Source organism: Ctenocephalides felis, unplaced genomic scaffold (assembly GCF_003426905.1).
Source record: "Ctenocephalides felis isolate EL2017-DRISC unplaced genomic scaffold, ASM342690v1 CF-g0.4_SCAFFOLD_01886, whole genome shotgun sequence".
NCBI classification, from domain to species: Eukaryota; Metazoa; Arthropoda; class Insecta; order Siphonaptera; family Pulicidae; genus Ctenocephalides; species Ctenocephalides felis.
The window spans coordinates 61,244,708-61,267,455 of NW_020538040.1; the positions used below are offsets into that span (position 1 = coordinate 61,244,708).

The following is a 22,748-nucleotide window of genomic DNA, read 5'->3' on the forward strand; positions in this document are numbered from 1 at the left end:
TAATATAAATATAAAAAAAGTAAAAGTTATCAATTTCTGATAAGTAAATAAATGAAAATCACATGTGTAAATGTTTTGGCCATATTATGTACTTGGCTTTTGCTGACGTATATCAAGTAATTTGAGCAAAGTGACAATGAACTGTTAACTTGTGTATGATGGCCTATAATATAGTTCTAGAATCGATGGACTATGGATTTTATGTATACAAACTAATCAGATTAATTGTAAAAAAAATGTGATTAATAGCCCTAGTGGTCATTGTATATTTTTGTTTTCAATACATATTGAACGTGTTAACTCTCGCATTAAAATGTTTTTGTTGCAAAGGCTTCAACACGAGTTATGTTTGCAATTGATAATATTGATTGATTTGTTTATAGAATTATTTCTATATGTATAATCAAACTGAAAATCTTCATAATGAAATATTTAAAATGATAGTCTTTATGTACATGCATCTAATAACTTTAGGATTTAATATTCATTATCAATTCAATAAGTTTGGGGATAATATTTAAACTATATTTATAAGATATGAATTTTATAGCTCGAGACACTTATATATAAATATTAACGAGCATTGTATATTTGTTTAATAATGACTGTCTAAAAATAAGATTGTACATGGAAAAAGTCAAAGAAAAATGCCTGTGTTGAGTTGAGGAACTGTGATAGCCTATAAAAAAATGAAATTTTCAGATCTAAATCATTTTGGCTCTTGATAATTTTTTTAAATATAAGTCACACCCTCTAATCACGAAAATTTCTTAAATTGTAAATTGGACGAAAAGGCATCACAGTGGCTTCTTTTTGATTGATTGGCAACATTTCATAGATCAACTAATATAAATTGTACAACTAATATAAACATATATTGCAGATAATAATTATATACTATTGTACCTCATAAGTATGATTGTTAAAATTGTAAAAATAAAAATATGATAGTTGTCTGTAGGCTATTTCATGATTGCTCGCTCATCTAACATAGATTAATATAAAAAACATAAAGCATCACTATTTCTACCCTTGGTCATTTTGATAGTTTAAATGCTCATGTGGTTAATGAATGATTTGGATTTATTGAAATGCACATAAAAGTATATATTTAAAATTGTCATAATTATTGAAATGTTGCCTTTTAAAATGAATACATGTAGCTTAATATTTAAAAATTCTTTGATGAAATGATCAGCCCCTGTGAGCTTTTATTTTTCAATTCCAATTCACATTAAATAGAAAACAGTCTGTTACTGAATTTAATATGATAAAAATAAATATATTTTTAGTATTTTTTGAGATAGTTAAACAATGTTAATAACTTTAATGTAATATATTATATATAGAACATAAACGTATGCAGAATGTTCGTGGCCGCCTTTTCTCTGTTTTGCATGTTGTTGCATTATGACATATTATGGTGCTCTTTATTAATATTTTATGAGATGTTATGTTATTTTTTATCTTCATTTCTACTTTTTAATGAGAGCACTGGGTTTTACTGTCAAGAGAGAGTGGGGCGATCATGTTTCAGCCTCAGTGTTTTTGTTATGCCAAATGTTGTACAGAGGAAAATAGGCTTAAGGAAAACTGGTAAAACTGTTTTAGGTTGTTTTTCTGTTGAATTTGGTTGGAATAAAGATAAAAAAAAACTATCATGCTTTACTTAATCAAATTTGATTGTTATAGTCTTACAATTTTAATTCATAATTCATAAAATGATATATAAAATAGAAAATATTTTTTTTATATTATATATCAAAACCACCCCAGATTGGCTATGATTATATAAATATAATAGAACAAAAAATATTCATCTCAAAGATATACCATTCATCAATGATTTTTTTATTGTAGAAATTTGCTTTACACATCATGGTTAATTTTTATTATTTTATTTTGAAAATTTGCTTTATTTTTCATATCTACATACATTAATAAACTTTATGTAGTTATGACGAAGCAAATTTCGAAAATAAAATAAAAATTAGCTATGATGTTTAAAACAAACTTCTACAATAAAAAGTCTTATCAATGGTCTATCGGTCTATCTAAATCGAGCTTTGATATGGATGTTATTTTATTCTATTAAATTTATATAGTATGTAATAATTCTGAGAATATTATGAACTATGTAATGAATATTGAATATTTTTGTGTCGCCGCTGTTTAATTATTCAACTAGTCAAGTTACATGATCATAATTTGAAATTCATATATTACTGACAAATTTATGATGTATAAATAAACATTATTTTGGTTGAAAGTTTTTTATCTATTAATATTAAATATAATAACGTAATTCTATTAGTCTATTAGACGGTTTGAAATGGCGGGCTACGGTTGTTGTGTGCAACACGACTATTAAAGAACCGGTTTTCTTAATTGAGCGTTTCAATATTTAAGACATATCTGAACAAGTTTCACTGGAGCACGCTGTAGAAGAATTATATCATATCGGCGATAGAAATAATGTTCAAATTCGAAGAATACATTTCTATATCATATCTGTGTATCTATAATATACACATACATATGATGCGGAAATCTGTACAATGCAGTAGGAAATTCTTGGAAGCATCCCTCGGTACGAATTTAGGAAGTTGAGCAGTAAGGACAGTGAAAGTCAAGAGACGGTTCTCTCTTTTCTAAATCTTGTTTTACTTATTGTATACGCAATTACTTTTCAATAACATTTAATTGAGGAGAAATATATACCAAGTTGTTTATATATAAAAGTAATAAAATATTTATATAGTTTTTATATTTGTATAGGATATGCACATGTAATTTGCAATAGATAGGAATATAGCGATAGTCATTTTGTTGCTCTTTCTACGTAAACGAAATATTCGTTCATAATTAATCATTTCCAATCGTGCAATTATAAAACGCAATCAATGATTTTGTTATTTATTAAAAAATGATTTTTTCGTCGTGAAGCCCTGATCGCGCTATCGATCCGCCAGCGGGGCGCCCGAGCGTGGTGCCGTCTCTTTCCCTCTCGCGATTCAAATTGAATCGATCGTCGTTAAACCTTCTTTTGCATCACGGCATCTCTCTTTCTCCCACCCGCTAAAGGCAGAACCATTGCACCTTTCGACGTCACGCACTCACACACCGATGCAGCCATTTTGAATTGACATCGTTGTGAAGTTAGTTCCGTGCGGGCACTTGGCACTTAAACAGCTCGGCCGCGTTGCGACGTTTTTTTCATTACGAAATACAGGTGTTTTTTGTGAGTGTCGAAGTGTTATTGATTGAAAATGGTGAATTTGTAAGTGATACATTGTTAATTAAGTGATATGCTTACACCTGTGGGAAGTCTAGAACGGGGTCTTCAAGGGCCACCGTTTAACACGGAAGAAAGCGCGGAACCCAATCAGCAGACGACGATGTTATATCAAACAGCTGCCAATGGTGCCGTAATCTTGTCTTCAGGTCTAGCCACAAAACACGATAGGGATAACTTCACGAACAGGTGCACATCCACAATGATTTCTTTAATTTGTTTTCTATTGATATACAAATGACAAGATTACTTACTTCTTTAACATTTAATTATTCCGATATTGTCGAGTTAAAAAATGAACTAATTAGTAGTTAAGAAATGTTCGATTATTAATTGTAAGATAATAATAATAATAATGGGTAGTACTACCCTAAGGTTGATTTAAACTCAAACTCGATTAGGGAATAAGTGTATTGTGTGAGAGTTTTTCCCATTTCCATTTCATACCGCAGTGCCCGAGATGGACTAATTTTCAATTGGAAACATATTTTGATCTATATTTTCAATTGAAAATCGACATCACGCAATGTCAGATTGTAAGATATTCTAAATATTTTCATTTTATAAAAAATACTTTTCCTAAATTATGGAATGTCTTATATCATTCATAATCTATAAAATCCTAAAAAGTTTTCCGAGATGTCTAAAACATAGATAAACAAATATAAACTTATTTAACAGAAAATATTGCCAATTAATTAATTAATCAGAATTACGAACACTCTTTTGTTCACCGCGCTACATTAAGCTTTCTTGTTCTTAAAACTTAAAAGCTCCTTTAAAATTTGTTTATTTATATACTTGGATATAAATACAACTTAATCCGGTTGTAAAAATCCTCGGCTTATATAAATTTTCAAATTAATGATTGTAATCATCAGCTTGAGTAATTTTTTTAGATTTTTTTGATTTTTAAAGATATTCTGAAAGTCTTCTTTGCAAGAAATATCAAATGGAAAAAGTAATATATTTACATTCATATCCGTATCATACATTTTTAAAAAAATGACATTTTAGTTAATTTTATTTATGAGTTGTATATTATTATATTTACCTTCTTCTATTATCTAATACATTTATGAAAAATTGTTTGAATACTGTATTTGAATGAATTTATTATTTTACTGAAAATCTATCAAATATAAAACATATGCACAATTTTAATCTCTAACCACTAATCGTAATTTTTTATTCATTTATTCATAAACAGTAATCACAAAAATAATAATTGTCATTAGCATATTATTGCCATTATTGCTATTGCTAATATTTAATATAAAGAAAGTGTTATACAATTTACTTTTAACACAATTTTAAATAATTTATTTTTAGTTGAAACATTCCAAATAAACATCATACGGCATTTATTTTAATGTTTAGTAATAATTTAATTGATTTCCAATAAAAATATAATTTTGACTTATTTTAGACTCTCTATTAAACAGCATATTAATTTTATGTATCAAACGTGAAGAGATATGAAACTCATAATAAGAAACTAAATATTAATATTTTATGACCCTATGTATTTTATATACTATTATAAAATAAGAAACTATTATAACTTACTCTGTACCTCGAGTTCTTTCGGCCAATATTTTAAATTTTCACATAATAAATTTGCAATATTGTAAATGAAAACTGCTCTTCGTATACCAGCTTCAAAAATATGATATAATTGATTTATTTAATATATTAAATTTAATATTAAATGCAAAAGTAGCTTATTGTCAATTACAAACTACCCTCTATAGGGTATTATATCTCTTTCGCCAAATATTTTCCATTTTTAAAGCTAGGTACATAACATATCATATATGCTTGAGAATTTTAATATAATAGATTCATTTTTCTTATTTTAATCTATTTGGACACTTATAATTATTTCAATGACATGTCATTTATTGTATTATACACAATTTGACAATAATATTACTACATACTATATTTATATCACAATTTCATACTTACAAATCTTATATCATTCTATAGTGTTTAATATTTAAAAATATATTAAATGGTTTAACTTTGTATAATTTATACAATAAATGAAGATACTATTTATTTTATATATTATATTTTTCATTTTATATATTTTATTGTTTTATATTAAATATGTCTTGTATATTTGTCGTCAGAGTATTATTCATCAATAACAACAATATATTCTTTTTTATAACCATATTTACATTGTTCGTAAAGATATTTAGTAAATATAAGAACATAATGTTAATAACATTTTATGGAAGTAATCAGTGCTACTTCATTTCTCCAGTTTCCAAACTTTTCCTTGGGGTTTGTCGTGGACCCTCTTGCCTCTATTCATGTAATATGATAATATGACTGAACTAATGTTTATTATTAAATATTTAAAGTAAAAATACATGTTACCTTTATACCTTTATCAATTGATTTTGAAATAATAACAAAAATAAAGTAAGGGAAAATTTAATATTTTATTATCAACATTTGGCAACAATTTTGTAAGGTTATGGCTATGATGTCCAGTCTACATCATTTTTTTATTAGAAAATCATAACAATAAGGCTAAACATCCTTTCAGTTTATTTCACAATTATTAAATCTAGAGAATGGAGAAATACTATAACAATCACAAAAAGCGCTAAGATTATTTCCAAGTCTTTCAATAGTAAGCAAATAGTCTTTACAAGCTCAACCATAATGGGACCACAAATCGAATGCATACTTATACATTTTTATAAAATAGAACAATATTTTTTATTAACTTCCCGTAGGGTAAGTTATTGTAATGGGCCGAAAATCGAAATTGAAAATTTTTACATTTCTCGACGTTTTGAAGGTTTCTGAACATTTTAGCATACCTTAGAAAAAATCGATGTGTGTGTGTATGTATGTATGGATACAAATTTGCAGTCACGTTTTCGGGCGCACGGATCAACCGATTTGAATGGTTCAAAAAACATTCGATTCCTAATGATAGGGAAAAGAGCTGATTAGTTTTTGGCAAAGGCAGGTCCAGCAGTTACGGAGATAAAGAGCAAAGAATGCAGAAAATAGAAATCGAGTTTTTGAGAGAACGGAGTATCCGATTTGAATGATCTAAAAAACATTCAATTAGTAATGATTGGGAGAAGTGTTTATTAGTTTTTGGCAAAGGCAGGCACAGCCAGTTCGAAGATATGGAGCTAAATGTGCAAAAAATGACAGTTTTTGAGAGAACTAAGCATCCGATTTAAATGATTTAAAGAACTTTTTTTTTTTAATTTTTATTTGACCTCACTCTGAGCATTTAGTCACCTACAACATTTTTATTTATTTACATTCTAATTTTTTTTTATATCATTTTCAATCTATTTATGTATCCTATTATATATTCTTCTTAATTTTTCTTCTCCTCATTTCCTTCAATTCTTGCTCTTTTGAAATTCCTAATTCTATTTAACACACTATAGGCGGGCCCCGTAAAATTACGCTCCGCGAGGACTGTTGCTTATCGGCGGGCAAGGTATTATTACGCTTTGAATAGATTAACTTTAAAAGCGAGTCCAAATACTTTTATCTGATCGGTTTGCATATGATATTGAAAGAATAGCTGATACTTTTCTCTAGATTCAATTGATTAACGTATTGAAAGACTTTTAGAATAAGAATAAGGATAAGAAACAATATGTTTTATCTTCAAGTTTCTTTTCATTCAAGCTACTCGCAATTTGTTTTGTAGATAAATATGCAGAATTCACAACAATAAAAAGGTGTTCAATATATATTTTATCAAATATTTTAGTTATTAGTCAGATTTGTATAGTTCAACTCTTTTTTACATTGTTATTTGCAATAATGAAATAATAGCATCGGATAGCGATAGTAAAGTTTGCGCCAATAATTTATCACAAATTAGAAGTGATTTTGATATTGCCGATTTTGGTAGTGTATGTGGATGAAATTTTTTTTCATCCTAGAAGACGTAGAGTTTTGCCGATTATTTCCAGAGATTCTGGAAATAATGACCATGAAGAAGTGGAGTGGTCAGAATTTGACAATCCTCCAATTATTGAATCATTTTTCGGTCAAAGTTGCGTTGTTTTGAAACCAAATAGTTTAATTGAAGTGGTCAGCTATTTTTGCTATTCGGGTCCCAGCACCTCTTCATAAGGGGTGATTTTTTCCATAAATTTCACGTATGTAAAAAGTGGTTTATATATTTACTGTACGTTAATTTTTAACTTTCCGTAGGGTAGTTATAACTAACCTATATATAGTAATGGTCGGAAAATCAAGAATGAAAATTATTCTATTTTTCTACGGTTTTTAGGTTTCTGAACATTTTGGCATACCTCAGAAGAAATGGATGTGTCTGTGTGTGCGTGTGTTTTTGGTGGCCGCATTTTTTCGTTCACGTTTTCGGGCGCACGGATCAACCGATTTGAATGGTTCAAAAAACATTCGATTCCTATTGATAGGGAGATGTGCTCATTAGTTTTTGGCAATCGCAGGTCCAGCCGTTACGGAGATACATAGCAAAAAGTGCAGAAAATAGAAATCGAGTTTTTGAGAGAACGGAGCATCCGATTTGAATGATGTAAAAAACATAAATTAGTAATGATTGGGAGAAGTGGTGATTAGTTTTTGGCAAAGGCAGGTTCAGCCATTACAAAGATACGGAGCTAAATGTACACAAAATGGCAGTTTTTGAGAGAAATAAGCATCCGAATTGAATGATTCAAAAAACATTCTGATTGTGTTGACATAAAAATTGCTTTAGGAAAAAAATATTTCATTCAATACTCAATATTCCTCGAACATTTCGATATGGTACAGGAAGTTTCAGCAATTTGCCTTAAGGCACTATGCCATATGCCACTAGTTTTTGTTAGTTTTATGTTTAATTATGCATAAATCAAATAATTTTTTATAGTTCAAAACAACCAGACGGTTTTTTTTTTAAAAAAAAAAGAGTTATAAAAAAATATGTTCAATGTGACAGCCAGTTGTGTTCATGCGAGGCGACGGAAAGAGCACTCGTGTCGAGCAAGCGATTTGCCCGCTACACATATCAGTTTGTCTGACGAGTATTTTTACGGGCCCGCCTATAGTGTGTTAACTTTCAGCTTTATTCCACTTTTTTTCATTGTTCTTTTAAGTTCCAATATTTCTCTTCTTACTCCTAATTCAATGCAACTATTCGAATTCTGTTAATCCTAAATTTCTTAATTTTTATTCAAATTCTATTTAACAAGTACAATTTTTATTTGATTTCTACACATATTTTTTTAAAGAACTTTCTGCTTGTCTTAACAAAATAATTGATTTTGGAAAAAAAAAATTTTTTGTTTCAACTTTTTTTTTCAAAAAAATTTTTTTTTTGTATATCGAAAATAATTCAGATTCTATTTTTAATTCTTACTATAGTTCTAATATACTTCAAACAAATAATTTCAACTTTGCAATTTAGTTTATATAATTCTTATAAATATTAGAAAATGTTACAATATTAATAATAATCTATTTGAAAACATTCAGTATTCCTTGAACATTTCGTTACGGTACGAGAAGTTCCAGCAATTTGCCTTAAGGCACGATGCCATACACCTCACTAGTTTTTTTTAATATTAATCATCTGCCCACACAATACATCAATTTCCCTGAGATGTCTCCGTTTTAGCCTGTTTTGAACTATGTTTGCCTACTTGTAGTAGTTCTCTGGCAAAGTTGTTGGTATGATTGATAAATGTAATTCAAAATGCAATAAATTAAGGTTGTATTTTATATGACAATTATAGATCTTTCGCTTGGATTTTTTCGCCAATGTTTAACTTATCCTTATCCGCCTTATCCGCCACTGCTTGTTGTTCTGAAAGCAAACAATACGAATCGAACGCATGCGCTTTCCCATCCATGTTTCATTTCGTATACAAATACCAAACCAATACCAATACAAAAGCATCATCTAGAGCTGTTAACATCGTTCTCGCCGTTCTCGCATTTCTAACAATGATGTGACCACAGTGCGATTCAAGTCACGCGTTGTTCAAAACCACCAATCGAAATAAAAAATAGTTAGTTTTTAGAATAACAAAACACACGTTTTAACGGGGTGGCCTCTTAATAAATCAAATCAGTGTTTACGAATATGGTGTTTTGTAGCGCCTTTACACGCCCGAGTGCAGGAAATAAAGAACCACCTGATCAGGAAGCGAATAAGGACAAAACGACTATTAAAAGAAGGTACGTCCATATGCCTAATTGTTCTACATTCGTATAATAATTTATGTTGCATTTGGAATATGTTGACTGATTATTTATTATTCAGCCCTACAATTTTTCCCGATTGTTTTGGTCAGAAAATCCAATTTGCTAACTCTATGTTTTTTAAACGTATCAAGTCATTCTGAATCGTTTGACACCAAAATTGGAAAAAAGTATGTGTCTGTTTGTATGCGAGCAGATTTTTTTACCTTCGATGTTTTCTTAGAAACGATTTCCTTATTTTACCTTCTCGAAAAAGAAGTTTGTTTTCATAAAAAAATCCGATTTGCTAATTTTATGTTTTCACGACGTTTCGAGCCATTCAGATTCTAATGAGACCAAATTTGGAAAATACCTACTGTAACAGACAATTATTCTGGTATAAAAGATCACAGCAATCCTATCACAAAAGTAAATTCTTAATTTTTCTATAATAAACTTACATTGTAACTTGAAAAGTGCAAAACCCTGAGTCCACGTTTTCGTAAAAAAGTCTGAATCGATTTTAAAAATTCAGAAATTGTTCTAGAAATATTATTTAAGAATCGTGCTGATTAGTTTTTGGTAAAGATCAGCCGGGCCGTTAATAATTAATTAATTAATTAATCGTTGATTTTTTTCTTAATTATTCTATACTTTGTATGGATAATTCCTAGTCTTATTGAATAAACTAATATATTATAGGCCTCAAGAAATGTATTTATATAAATTAATAAAGTTTGGGATGAATTATGAGAGTGTTCGGTTTTCAACAATGTATTTATTTTTACCATTAGTCGAAAATAACATGTTTATAAAATTTGTACAAAATTAAAGAATCTGCAATATTTTCTCACATTATAATATCTCTACCGCAACTCTGAATACTTAATAAAAACTCATAAATCAATATATTGATTTGTTTTACACATGTTGGGGAAGTTTAAGCAAATATCATCGAGGCAAAATGCCACTTACACCTATTTATTCATTTATTTTTTCCATGCAAATTACATTACTATCGAATCTATTTATTATCTTTGGCGAAGTATGTTTATCAGTTGAAACAGATATATTGTCTTTATCTGTATGTTATCTCTCGGTTTTTTGCACGTCTGCTTGCTGAGCTGAGCCCACATTTATGAAAAATTCGAAAAACAATTCATAACGGTATAAAGTTGGCAAGGTGGCAAGGTGGCCGATGTGGATAATAAATAGATTCGGCAAGACGGACGGACGGGCGTACCTGTAGGGCAAGGTGCCGGAGAGCTGCTCGATCGCGCACAAATGACGCGCGGACTACGTCTGTGTGCCGACACAACACACCTGTGGTAATAGATAAAGGATTGTTGAATCGATGTTGAAGTCGGATGAAAAATTTAAACTTACTAAATACAAAAACAAAATCAACGACCGCCCAAACGAATTAATACTTGGAAAGCTAATTTGTCAGACTAAAACGAATACTAGCCGCAGACTTCATCTAGTTATCATTATATTTATTAACTTTCCGTAGGGTAAGTTATTGTAATGGGCCGAAAATCGAAATTGAAAATTTTTACATTTCTCGACGTTTTGAAGGTTTCTGAACATTTTGGCATACTTCAGAAAAATGGATGTGTGTATGTGTGTATGTATGTATGGATACAAATTTCCACTCACGTTTTCGGGCGCACGGATCAACTGATTTGAATGGTTCAAGAAACATTCGATTCCTATTGATAGGGAGATGAGCTGATTAGTTTTTGGCAAAGGCAGGTCCAGCCGTTTCGGGGATACGGAGCAAAGAGTGCGGAAAATAGAAATCGACTTTTTGAGAGAACGGAGTATCCGATTTGAATGATCTAAAAAGCATTCGATTAGTAATGATTGGGAGAAGTGTTTATTAGTTTTTGGCAAAGGCAGGCCCGGCCATTTCAAAGATACGAAGCTAAATGTGTAAAAATGGCAGTTTTTGAGAGAACTAAGCGTCCGATTTGAATGATTCAAAGAACTTTCTTCTTGTCTTAACAAAATAACTGATTTTGGAAAAAAAATTTTTTGTTCCAACTTTTTTTGTTCAATTTTTTTTTTCAATAAATTTTTTTTTTGCATATCGAAAATAATTCAGATTTTATTTTTAATTCTGACTATAGTTCTAATATGCTTTAAACAAATAATTTCAATTTTGCAATTCAGTTTATATAATTCTTATAAATATTAGACAATGTTACAATATTTATAATAATCTATTTGAAAACATTCAGTATTCCTCGAACATTTCTTTACGGTACGGGAAGTTCCAGCAATTTGCCTTAAGGCACGATGCCACCCACCCCACTAGTTTATTTATATATTGTTATTACTATTTGTATTGGTATTCGTCGTATAAAACAGTTGAAAATTTTATATAAATAGCAGAATATTCTTATTGATTAAATCTATTTTTTACCCTAAAAATTACTGAATGTTGTCCGGCATTGCTGCACCAATAAAAAGTCAGCCCTATTAGATTAATTCTAATAACAAAAAAATCATCAAATATGGATGGATTAACCATTGGGTTTCCATCTAAAAATACGAAGAAAGAAGTTTCAGCCCAACAGCTCATAGGACGTAAGGTTCTGATTGCTGTTAAAAATATAATAAAAAAAAGTATAATAATTGTAGATTAAAAAAAAATTCTGCAAAGCCTAAATAGAACTTGTTAATAAGATTTAAATCTATACAAAGTACATACCCTTAGTATTACTTATGAATTATGATTCAAGCAATTATTTTATTTATTTATTTAAGATTTAATTTTTATTTAGATACCTGCAAACATATGTCTTCTGTTATCTATTTGGTGTTTGCACTATGTTGCGGCATCTTGTTTTGATTTTCTATTGTATCCGATCATTTTTATATCGGATATATGTATAATTAACACTATATATAATAAAATATTGATTTTCCATTTAGATATCCGCTATCAACGAGAATTAAAAGTTTAAACCATCTGTCTTCTGTTATCTTTTCTGTTTTCTGCACTACTTGTAAGTTTGCGGCATGTTACGATTTCCTAGTACAATTGTGTGTCCGATTATTTTTACATCGGATATGTGTGTTATTACTATTACTACGATTGCAGGTACAAAGTTCTGTGCTTTTGGTCCCTAACGAGAATGAGAGCGAGTTGTTTTCTCGATGTCAATGCACCCGGCAATCGGCATCTCTTGCACACATCGACGAGGTACATGAACTTGGGTCATTTCGATGCCTCTGGGACAAATAATCAAACTTGATTTCTAATAACAATAATAATACATCGATTGTTCAAATATTACAAATGCGACAGTGCAGCGGGATGAATTCTTTGAACAAATAAACAATTCAGAAACATGTTTTCGGTTTTGATAATAACAAAAAACATCCAACTAGATTTCGTTGGTTAATGCTGTTGTGCTAGAGTGAAATAGGTCGCTCTCTCACAAATATGCTCATAAAATGAATATTATAGTAATTTATAATTTTATAGCTAATAATTCGTTTGCGATACGGTATTAAAATTTATTAATATTTTTCTGATATGATCGTTATAAAATATACCTGATCTAATCATTTATTAAAACAAAATGAATATCAAAGTTTCAAGGATTTGTTTGATGTATTGATTGACAAGATGTTGATTGATACTTCTTCTCTGTTTTGTTTAAAAGGCAACCCGATGGTTGCCTTTTCATCTATTTTGATGTTAGAATTAGCTTCCGTTAGAAGGAACCCAATGGTTGTCGATAGTATATTTTGATTTGAAAACACATTATCATTAATTAGGGATCGTTCAAGTATTACGTAAGCAGATTTATTACAATTATTTACCCCCCCCCCTCATTCTCCTTGTCAGCAAAAGTAAGCAAAGCTCTTACCCTCTACCCCCATGCTTACGTAAACATTTTGCAATTAATGTAAAAAATAAAAATACTACCTATGACGTAATCATCATCCAGACTCCCCTGGCCCCCATGTCAACCCAAAATAAGCAAATCAACAATCCCCTCCCGCCCCCCTATAGTGCTTACGTAATACTTGAACGGCCCCTTATCATTATTTTATTTATTTCCTTTATTAATTTTATATTACTCTTTTTTATTTAAGTTTATGTTATTGTTCATAATTGTTACTAGACGTTAAATATTTAGCAGTTGTAACAAATATTGTAATTAAAAACACATTATCATTAAAGTAACCATTTTTTAAATAAAAAAACTAAACATACTCATTTTTGTTAAATAAATTATTACAAACAAATCTTTATAATCAGATTTACTGACTGACAAGGGGCCGTTCAAGTATTACGTAAGCACTATAGGGGGGCGGGGGGGTTGTTTGATTTGCTTATTTTGGGTTGGCATGGGGGGCAGGGGAGTCTGGATGATAATTACGTCATAGGTAGTATTTTTATTTTTTTACATAATTGCAAAATGTTTACGTAAGCATGGGGGTAAGGAGTAAGAGCTTTGCTTACTTTTGCTGACAAGGGGGATAGGGGGGGGGTAAATAATTGTAATAAATCTGCTTACGTAATACTAGAACGATCCCCATGACTATAAACTTTTTTTATATATTTGAGAATTATCAACTTTTTTGTTTGAACAAGCCACAATTGTTGTGAAATTAGTTGCTAAAGTTAATTATGAAAAAAATTGTGTAGAATTTGATACTATGGTTAAAATTGTGCACAATTTTTTGATAATTAACTTTAGTTTCATTGAACGAATATTATTTTTTTTATTAAATTCATGTTATGTTTTATGCACTGATAAAATCTCTAAAATCTAAAATATCTTGACCATAGGTTCCTAAACTTTTTTGGGTCGTGGCTCTTTGTGTCATGAACCGATATCGTTTTTTTAAATAAATCTATAGAAATATTCAATATTGTTATTTTCTGGGTCGATTTATAAATATTGTATATGATCTTATTATAAGGAAATATATATTCACCATTGTGATTCACTACCGTGGACCTTCATTTCTATTTTATAGACTCCGAATTTTTTTTTTTCGCTGACGTGAACCCCTTGAAAGTTGCCATAGACCCCTGGGAGTCCACATGGACCACTTTGGAAATCGCTCTAGTTTCTAGACAGATATGTTATGTATTTTTGAAATATTGTGTGATCGTCAATATTTTTATAACAATTCAATTTAGTCAGGGCGTAGTGTTGAATTATTTTATATTTTCAAACCGTTTGATTCAATTGCGCTAATCATAGTTTTAGAAGCACTGAGGCAATAAATAACGCTAGTACTCTATACACAGCATGCAGTACACATTAACTTGTATGTTGCAAATATCGAAATGAAAGTATGGTAAGCACAAGGCTATCGACGGACCAATTTACACATTGCGTATAGGATTGGATTTAACGGCATATTGATAATAATTCCCATCATTATAAACTAAACATTACTTCATTAGTATTATACATTGATTAGAAAATAACATAAACCTACATTAAATTATAACATACGGTTATCAAGCAAATATTAGGAAATTATCATTACATAGTTTCAACTCGTATACGATAATGGAGTATATAATTTAAAAAATATTAAATTATTTACTTTTTTTAAATATTATACTGCTTTTTTAAATATTATTGTATATGAGCACGCCTACTGTAAACTAGGTGAAACTTCCCTGTCATTGATCAGCACGATTCACAACTGATTCTTTTTGAATTATCCAATTCTTTTTGAATTATCAGGATTTTTGGACGAAAACTTTTGCACTCATCTTTTTTGCTAATTGTAAAGAAATGACTGTGCCGATCATCTCGTAAAACTAATCAATGCTAGTCTTTATCGTGTTTCATCAAATGGCTTTTAAATTTTTTAAATCGGTGCTGCCGTTTTTAAGAAATCGACGACTGAAGGACAAATTTTGGCCTGTGTATACTTTTTCCAAATATGGTACCAATGGATTCAGGCTGGCAAGAGACCTCAAAAAGCAAATTGGATTTTCTAACGAAAATAATAAATGGACGTTTATAAATATTTATTTCGGTTAATTTTGATAATAATATTGTATGTGTATTTTTTGGACTAAAAGTGATATATGTACGCTTGTGCGTTAGTTTTCATTTCTTTAATATTACAAGTAAGAACTTGTCACTATCGTATCGGTAACTGGTACACGAATCGCATTCTTTAGTGATTTTTCAAGGTGTGTATTTCAGCATATGTATTCATTTCGAGGCGAAATCATTATCTTCGCATAATTTTTGGTTGTAGACGTTCGGAGCCAGTTATGGAGTCAAAGCGAATATTCAATACCATATATTCATAAACCCCAGGTTTGTTGTAAAGGTTACGCAATGGACACGCCGCATACCTGACATCAGAACCGTATTTTGCTGTTGGAAATTATTTTTGGTAGCATATGGTCTATGGAATTTTCAATAAAAACTTGATATTTTACATGAATAGTAATATTAACTTGTTAAGGAACGTGGAATTTGATAAATTACTGTCGAAAAAAGACCAAAGGATAGTGGTTTCAATGCATAAATTGAACAATTGTACAATGATATTTCTAGGATCGAATAAAATTTCATGTTTCCTATGTGTACTGAGCGTTTAAGAAGCAACAAAATTAAAATTTTAATCAGTTATATCACATATTTAGACATTACATTATTTAAGAAAGAATTTAATAGATCATTTAATATTTACAAATATTTATTATCACTTATATTCATTTACCACATTTTTATATATTCATAGAATATTAAATTAATTGACTGGTTAAGGCTACAAAGAATAGAAATGCAATATATAATTTATATTAATTTATTTTTATTATTATATTATTATTAATATCTGCTATCATAATCATTTATTCATACTTATCATTCGATTCTAGTATGTTATGCATCCAAGAAGAACTCGGCCAACTCGGACTCAGTACTCAAATGGGTGACATGATGAATCTCAAGCCAGCACCTGGAGTCGTTGTCGAAGTTCCTGGAGGTAATAAAGCTTTGGAAGGCTGCATCGATGCCAGCCCCCAACAGCAGCAATGGGGCCATGGAGGACAACAATCGGGAGCTGCTACTACTACACAGCCGCTAACAAACCAGTTGGGTGGATGGATGGACTATTTGGATGCATGAAACCTGTATTTTCACTCATCGGGAAAGCGGCTCCCAGCGAAATAAAATGCAAACCAGGTAAGAGAACAATTCTTTCGATTTCATTTCTGTTTATTATCGAACTCTAGTTATTGTTTATTTTTTATCATATTTTTAATAATCTGCTCTTCAGATGACTGGGAGATACCATTCGAGACGATAAGTGACCTAGAATGGTTAGGTTCGGGCGCTCAAGGCGCCGTATTTTCTGGAAAATTAAATGGCGAAATTGTTGCTGTCAAAAAAGTTCTCAGGAAAAACGAAACTGATATCAGGCATTTACGGAAGTTGGACCACGAGAATGTAATCAAATTCAAGTAAGTGATTTTATTTTATGCAGAAATCGTAGCATGCATGTTTTTGATATGAAGTAACAGGATTTCAATTCTTTTTTTCTGTGCTTTGTAAACTACTGACGTAAGCTCACATACGTCAGTCTTGTTATCGCATTTAATAAATGACTACAATATAAACATGATGCAGGATGAACGCATTATTGTTTGCGCGAACTGATATTGTTTTCAATTTACGAACATTCGATGTCTGCGATATCATATTTCAACTTATTATCTCGTTAAATAATTACAAGAGAAACAATGGTAGCATTTCGGTCGCTATCTTATAATTTCAGACAATTAATATTGCAAATAAATATTATTTTACACCATTAAATTACGTTAATCATTTTCTTGAAAATTGACTTATATTTACTTTTTTATGATGTTATGATTGTTACATCATATTGATGATTTTTTCTTTTCTTTAGGGGTGTCTGCACACAGGAGCCTTGTTATTGCATAGTTATGGAGTTTTGTCCGTACGGAACCCTTTATAATCATTTGAATGCTGGAGAAGAAGTACCACCGTCTAGGCTGATGGCATGGGCAAAACAGATCGCCTTAGGCATGCAATATTTGCATGCGCATAAAATCATACACCGAGATTTAAAGTCGCCTAATGTACTCATAGGTATATCATAATTTACCATTTAGTACTTATATATTTATTGCGACCTTCATTTGATTGATTTTTGTTATACATAGGTCGGGAAGGAGCAGTTAAAATAAGTGATTTTGGTACATCGCGGGAATGGTGTGATCGTAGCACTCAAATGAGTTTTGCAGGTACGGTTGCTTGGATGGCACCCGAAATGATACGAAATGAACCTTGCAATGAAAAAGTGGATGTTTGGTCATATGGTGTAGTTCTGTGGGAACTACTAACACGGGAACCACCTTAAAGATGCTGATAGCACTCAGATAATCTACGGCGTTGGCAATGATTCTTTGCGACTTCCTATACCGTCGGCTTGTCCAGAAGGCTTTAAACTCTTGATTGCCCAATGTTGGAGTTCTAAACCACATAATAGACCTTCGTTTAAATTGGTGTTAGGGCATTTGGAGATTGCAAGCGTAGAATTGTTACAACAGCATCGGAAGAAGCCTATATTAAAGCTCAGAGAACGTGGAGGAGTGAAGTTCGAGACAAAATGGCAGAATCATCAAGGTAGCATTAAATGCCATTTCAATTCATTTTAATTCAAACACTGAATAATGTATTTAATGAGTCAAATTTATTGTATTTTAGGCAATTATTACGAGCTGTACCGACACAACAGCAACTGGCAAATCAGGAGCAACTAATAGAAATGCGAATGCAAGAACTGCGTCATGCTCGAGACGTAAGAGAGATGTACCAGAGGAAGCTGCGAAGAACCAATGATCTATACATGGAATTGACGGCTGTGCTATTGCAACTGGAACAGAGGGAGCGCATGGTAGCCGAGTATGTATTCAAAAAATTTAACTTATAAGAATAAAAATTATCATTTTTATAAAAAATAATACAAGTACTATAAATGTCAATGTTTCTTAATAAATTGTAGGCGCGAGAAACAGACGTCCGGAAAGCATTCAAATAAAAGGATCGTGAATCCTTTGCGCAAAGCTCAAGACCGCCTATCCCGACGAAGATCGGCCGCTACTCAATCTTCACCTGTGTCTCCTGTGAGCCCAGTTATAACCACAAGCCCTGACGAACCTACGGTGAGTAAAAATATTGATATTATAAACCTTTTATAGCTGAATTATTTTTTGTATATTGCATAAATTGCGTAAGGGACTATGCCGGATAAAATTTGTTGTTATCACAATATTCAAAAAACAGATATATTGAAAGTTTTTCTTTATTATAAATTATTAAATTATATTTCTTTATTAAATTATTATTAAATTATACACTGTTCTACGTAATCAAATACATTTCTGATGATTTCCCAATAGCAATAGTGAAAATAAGCACGTAACTGCAGGAAGATTAGTATAGGTCGCCGTCAAGTCTAGTCACGCGATCCATTCGGTTCTACGGGGTTGCTCATACTACATTATTTTTCACCCTTCTCGGCCACCCTTGCTACTAGTGGCTTTCGCCCAACTTTTTGAACGCGTGGGTTTCACCCTATTGATCTCGCTTCGCGGAAACAGATTCCATTATACCTAAGCCCACACATTGACAAAACGCCGGATTGTTTTTCTCGGAATTTGGTACTTTGGTTTTCTTGCAAATTTACCCTTATCGGAATGATTTATGTGGTAATTATGCAATATATTATTTCTGAAGGTCTTTTGGGTAATTATAGAATTCTTTTTTCATAAATATTATAAATTAGTTGTTACTAACATTTAAGATTCCAATTAACTGATTTTCAAAAATGATCATATGAAAATAGCTCTTTCTTGGCCTTGCTGCATCAATCAAATAGAGACGGAAAATTCGTTGCCTTCCAAAAAGCCACGCAATTAAGAAATATCATTGCAATATGTTATAGATTGTTTAAGTTCTAATTGCAGTGCGAAAGAAAAAAAAAACTTACCTACCTACTAAGTTTAAAAATTGTTTGGATATGATGATTTACATGTTGTATACAAATACATTATTATTATGTTTATGATTTTGAGTTAATCCACAATTGTTAAATTAATTGGCTTATGTTTGAATTGCAGAGCCCGATACGTTCATGTCTCTATGCAGAACTTGATGGTTCTAATCGTCCAAGATCTATAGTTGGTGCACCAGCGCTACCGACAACCAGACAACCTCGAGCTAAACCAGGACACGGATCGAGACATTCCACGAGGCGGCCGAAGCCACCGGATCACTTAGGTATAGTTTGGATTGAAAATATTTTGAATTATTATAGTAATGGACTAGCAGATTATAGTAATAACGATTAAATTTAAAATCGGGTAAATCGTGTAGTAATTAATCTTGAAAACAATATTTCAGATGCAGTGGTCAATACGCGTTTAGTAGATTGCGAGACACAAACAGAAGCCATGGATATTAGTGAAACTGATGTAACTCCTTCGCCATCACAAGACAATAAACTATTTGTTGACAGAGGTGAATATATTGCTAAATATAATAAGTTGCTGTACTTAAGTACGGAATTGTCTTAATTAAGACAATTAAGCACTTGGATATCATGAATAACCTTTCAATTCATTTACTTATTCATAATTGTATATGTATTACAAAAATTGAATATGATTTATTTTTTAGGTGATTATCATAATGGCAACATAGGTATTCATTCTTGTCCTTTGCGGTGCACTGAGCATTCAACTAATACCATGCTACATAATCATGAATATGATTCTTACACAAGTCACCGTGCATCAACTACTCTAGATCGAGTAAATAGTAATGACCCAACTTCTGAATCCATAACTGGAGTTCATGATTTAGAAGCATCAACACATCATCAACCTACTACTTTTGCAGCAGTGATGATGATCATTTAGAAACATTGGGTAGAAAAGTTAATGAGTTACTTACTGAGAAATGTCTGTACAGAGGAAGCGTTAAAAATGGAAATGATCATGGAACTGAAAGTTGGTCCGATGAGGGAGAGACTTTTAAAGGCGTGATTTTCCGTTACGAAGACGAAGGTTAGTATATACAGAGTTCAAAAACTGCATATTTATATGATATTATTTTATTATGCTTTTTTATAGCATTGCTCGAAGGCCCATTGGTCCTGGTGTTCGTTCAAGAAGACATAAACAAAACTCAGCGATACCACATTGTTCTCCACAGCAGAATAGAAATCAGAAACAATCTGATGAAGAAGAGGAAGAGACTTCAGAATTCCCATCGAGTCAGGATTCCACTTTGGAAGGACACGCAAAAGTTAGTAAAATGAGCAGAGAAATCCCACTTTCTGATGGCGAATCAGGAGGTTCATGTTCTGGATCTGAGGATCTTCCTAAGATAATACATGCTAATTAAGATATCCATATTTATTTAAGGTTACACAAGTGATTTTATTTTCCAGACATTACTTAGTGTGATTTTAAGTAATTATCTGTCGTACTTACAAAGAAATATTATTAGTACAGATTTCTTTTCCTATTTTTAGAAATAGTACCTGCTTTTTATAGTGCATATGAAATAAAATGAAATTTGCTATTAAGAAATTATTACATATTTTGGAATGAATTAAATTTAAAATGTTTTTATACTTTGACTGCCCTTTTAAATAGCTGTGAATACGATCAAAAGTAACAGAATATTTTTGTGAAATTATTTTAAAAAAATTATTATTTAAGAAAATCTATTATAGGACATGTATTTAATTTTGTAACAAAAGGAGATTTTGGAATCTGTGATGGAAAATTAATTATGCCAGTTTTTCCTTAATACAAATGCATGTTATGCAGTTTAATTCCTGCCCCATACAAAATACATTAGATATCAAAGCATTTGAATTAATAGATGCAGTATTTTATAATGTGTGGTTTTAAATAATTTGATATGCATAAAACTTAAAATTAATTATGAATGATATATTAATTGATGGCCTAGCACTTCAATTATTCACATAAAATATAATTTTGTGAATGCAACAAAATATTGTGTAATAAAGCCTTATAATAATATATTATAATTTGGCATATCTACCTCCAAAATGTAAGATTTTAATAGGAAGTGTGAAAGCACATGTAGAATTTAAAAACATTCCACAGAGACAATTTATGCAATAAAAATTATTCTAATATTTAGAATAGAGTGTAGAATTTATTGTGCACTATTTGCAATGATATGTGATGTTATATGATGTATTAATAATTAGCATTTTAAAATAATTAAGAATATTTTTTTTTAGTTCCCATAACCATTGATATTATTAGATACTTAAGAGACATGCAATTTGTATATAAGTAATCTATATATTTTATTGCGTCAATGAACTTTATTATTGTATTCTAATAAATTATGAACAAACAGAATTGTTTAGTTTTTATTTCAGTTATATATGTGTAAATATTTAGAGATGTTGAGATATGATTTGAAAAGACCAATGCTATAAACATTATAAATGTTTTATAAAAATAATTGTATTGATACATGAAATAAGATTATATTTAAGAATACATCTGCTACTATTTGAATTTGTTTCAAGCAGTTTTGAAGTATATTTGATATTCATAAAGTAAAGCAATGAATTTTTTTTACTAAACTGTTAAGTAAGTTGATATCAAAAACTATAATTTTAGAAAGCAATCTCAGTGGATGTAAAATAATTTTCCGTTCTTGTTTGAAATTACCGCCTAAAAATTCAAACGTTCATATGTATTTGTTGGTTATGTTGTTTTGCAAGTACTTCAACAGAAGAAAAAATAAATTAGGATTTGTTATTAATTATTGCATTGTTTTAATTTTATTGATTTTTTGCATATTATGGCTTTGTTTATTATATTTTTCAATTTCTCTACTAGATATGTTGCTCAATTCAGTTTTCAACAAGTTGTCATAAGTGCTGCCTTACGTTACTCACTTAACTGGTGTTGTCATATTTTGGTGAGGAGGTGTAAAAGTCTTGTGTTTTATTTTTGTTGTGATTTTTTTAATTAGATATGTGTTTATATCTTGACGCAGTGAGTAAATATGAACGTGGAATCATTATGGTAATATAGCATATTACCTATAAGGTAAATGAAAAGTGCAAATCTAACAATTTCTTTTCTTCATGGCCTCGTTCAGTCGTAGTAATTTCAAAATGGCGACTTCTGACGATGAACCCATGC

General features: G+C 30.5%; 2 protein-coding genes across 2 annotated transcripts in view; one reads left to right on the top strand and one right to left on the bottom strand.

Moving 5' to 3' along the window:
• Nucleotides 1-22,748, bottom strand: part of LOC113378704 — a 291,296-nt gene that overhangs the window by 215,040 nt on the left and 53,508 nt on the right. The window lies entirely within an intron of this gene.
• On the top strand, nt 3,309-21,083 carry LOC113375171 (mitogen-activated protein kinase kinase kinase 13-like). The gene is given in 16 exon segments (XM_026615121.1): nt 3,309-3,484; nt 9,422-9,502; nt 16,392-16,498; nt 16,594-16,698; nt 16,793-16,976; nt 17,426-17,628; nt 17,703-17,895; nt 17,897-18,083; nt 18,086-18,159; nt 18,271-18,444; nt 18,545-18,704; nt 19,662-19,821; nt 19,945-20,061; nt 20,221-20,444; nt 20,581-20,609; nt 20,676-21,083. Coding segments are annotated over 16 exon segments (2,448 nt in total). The 3' UTR covers nt 20,950-21,083.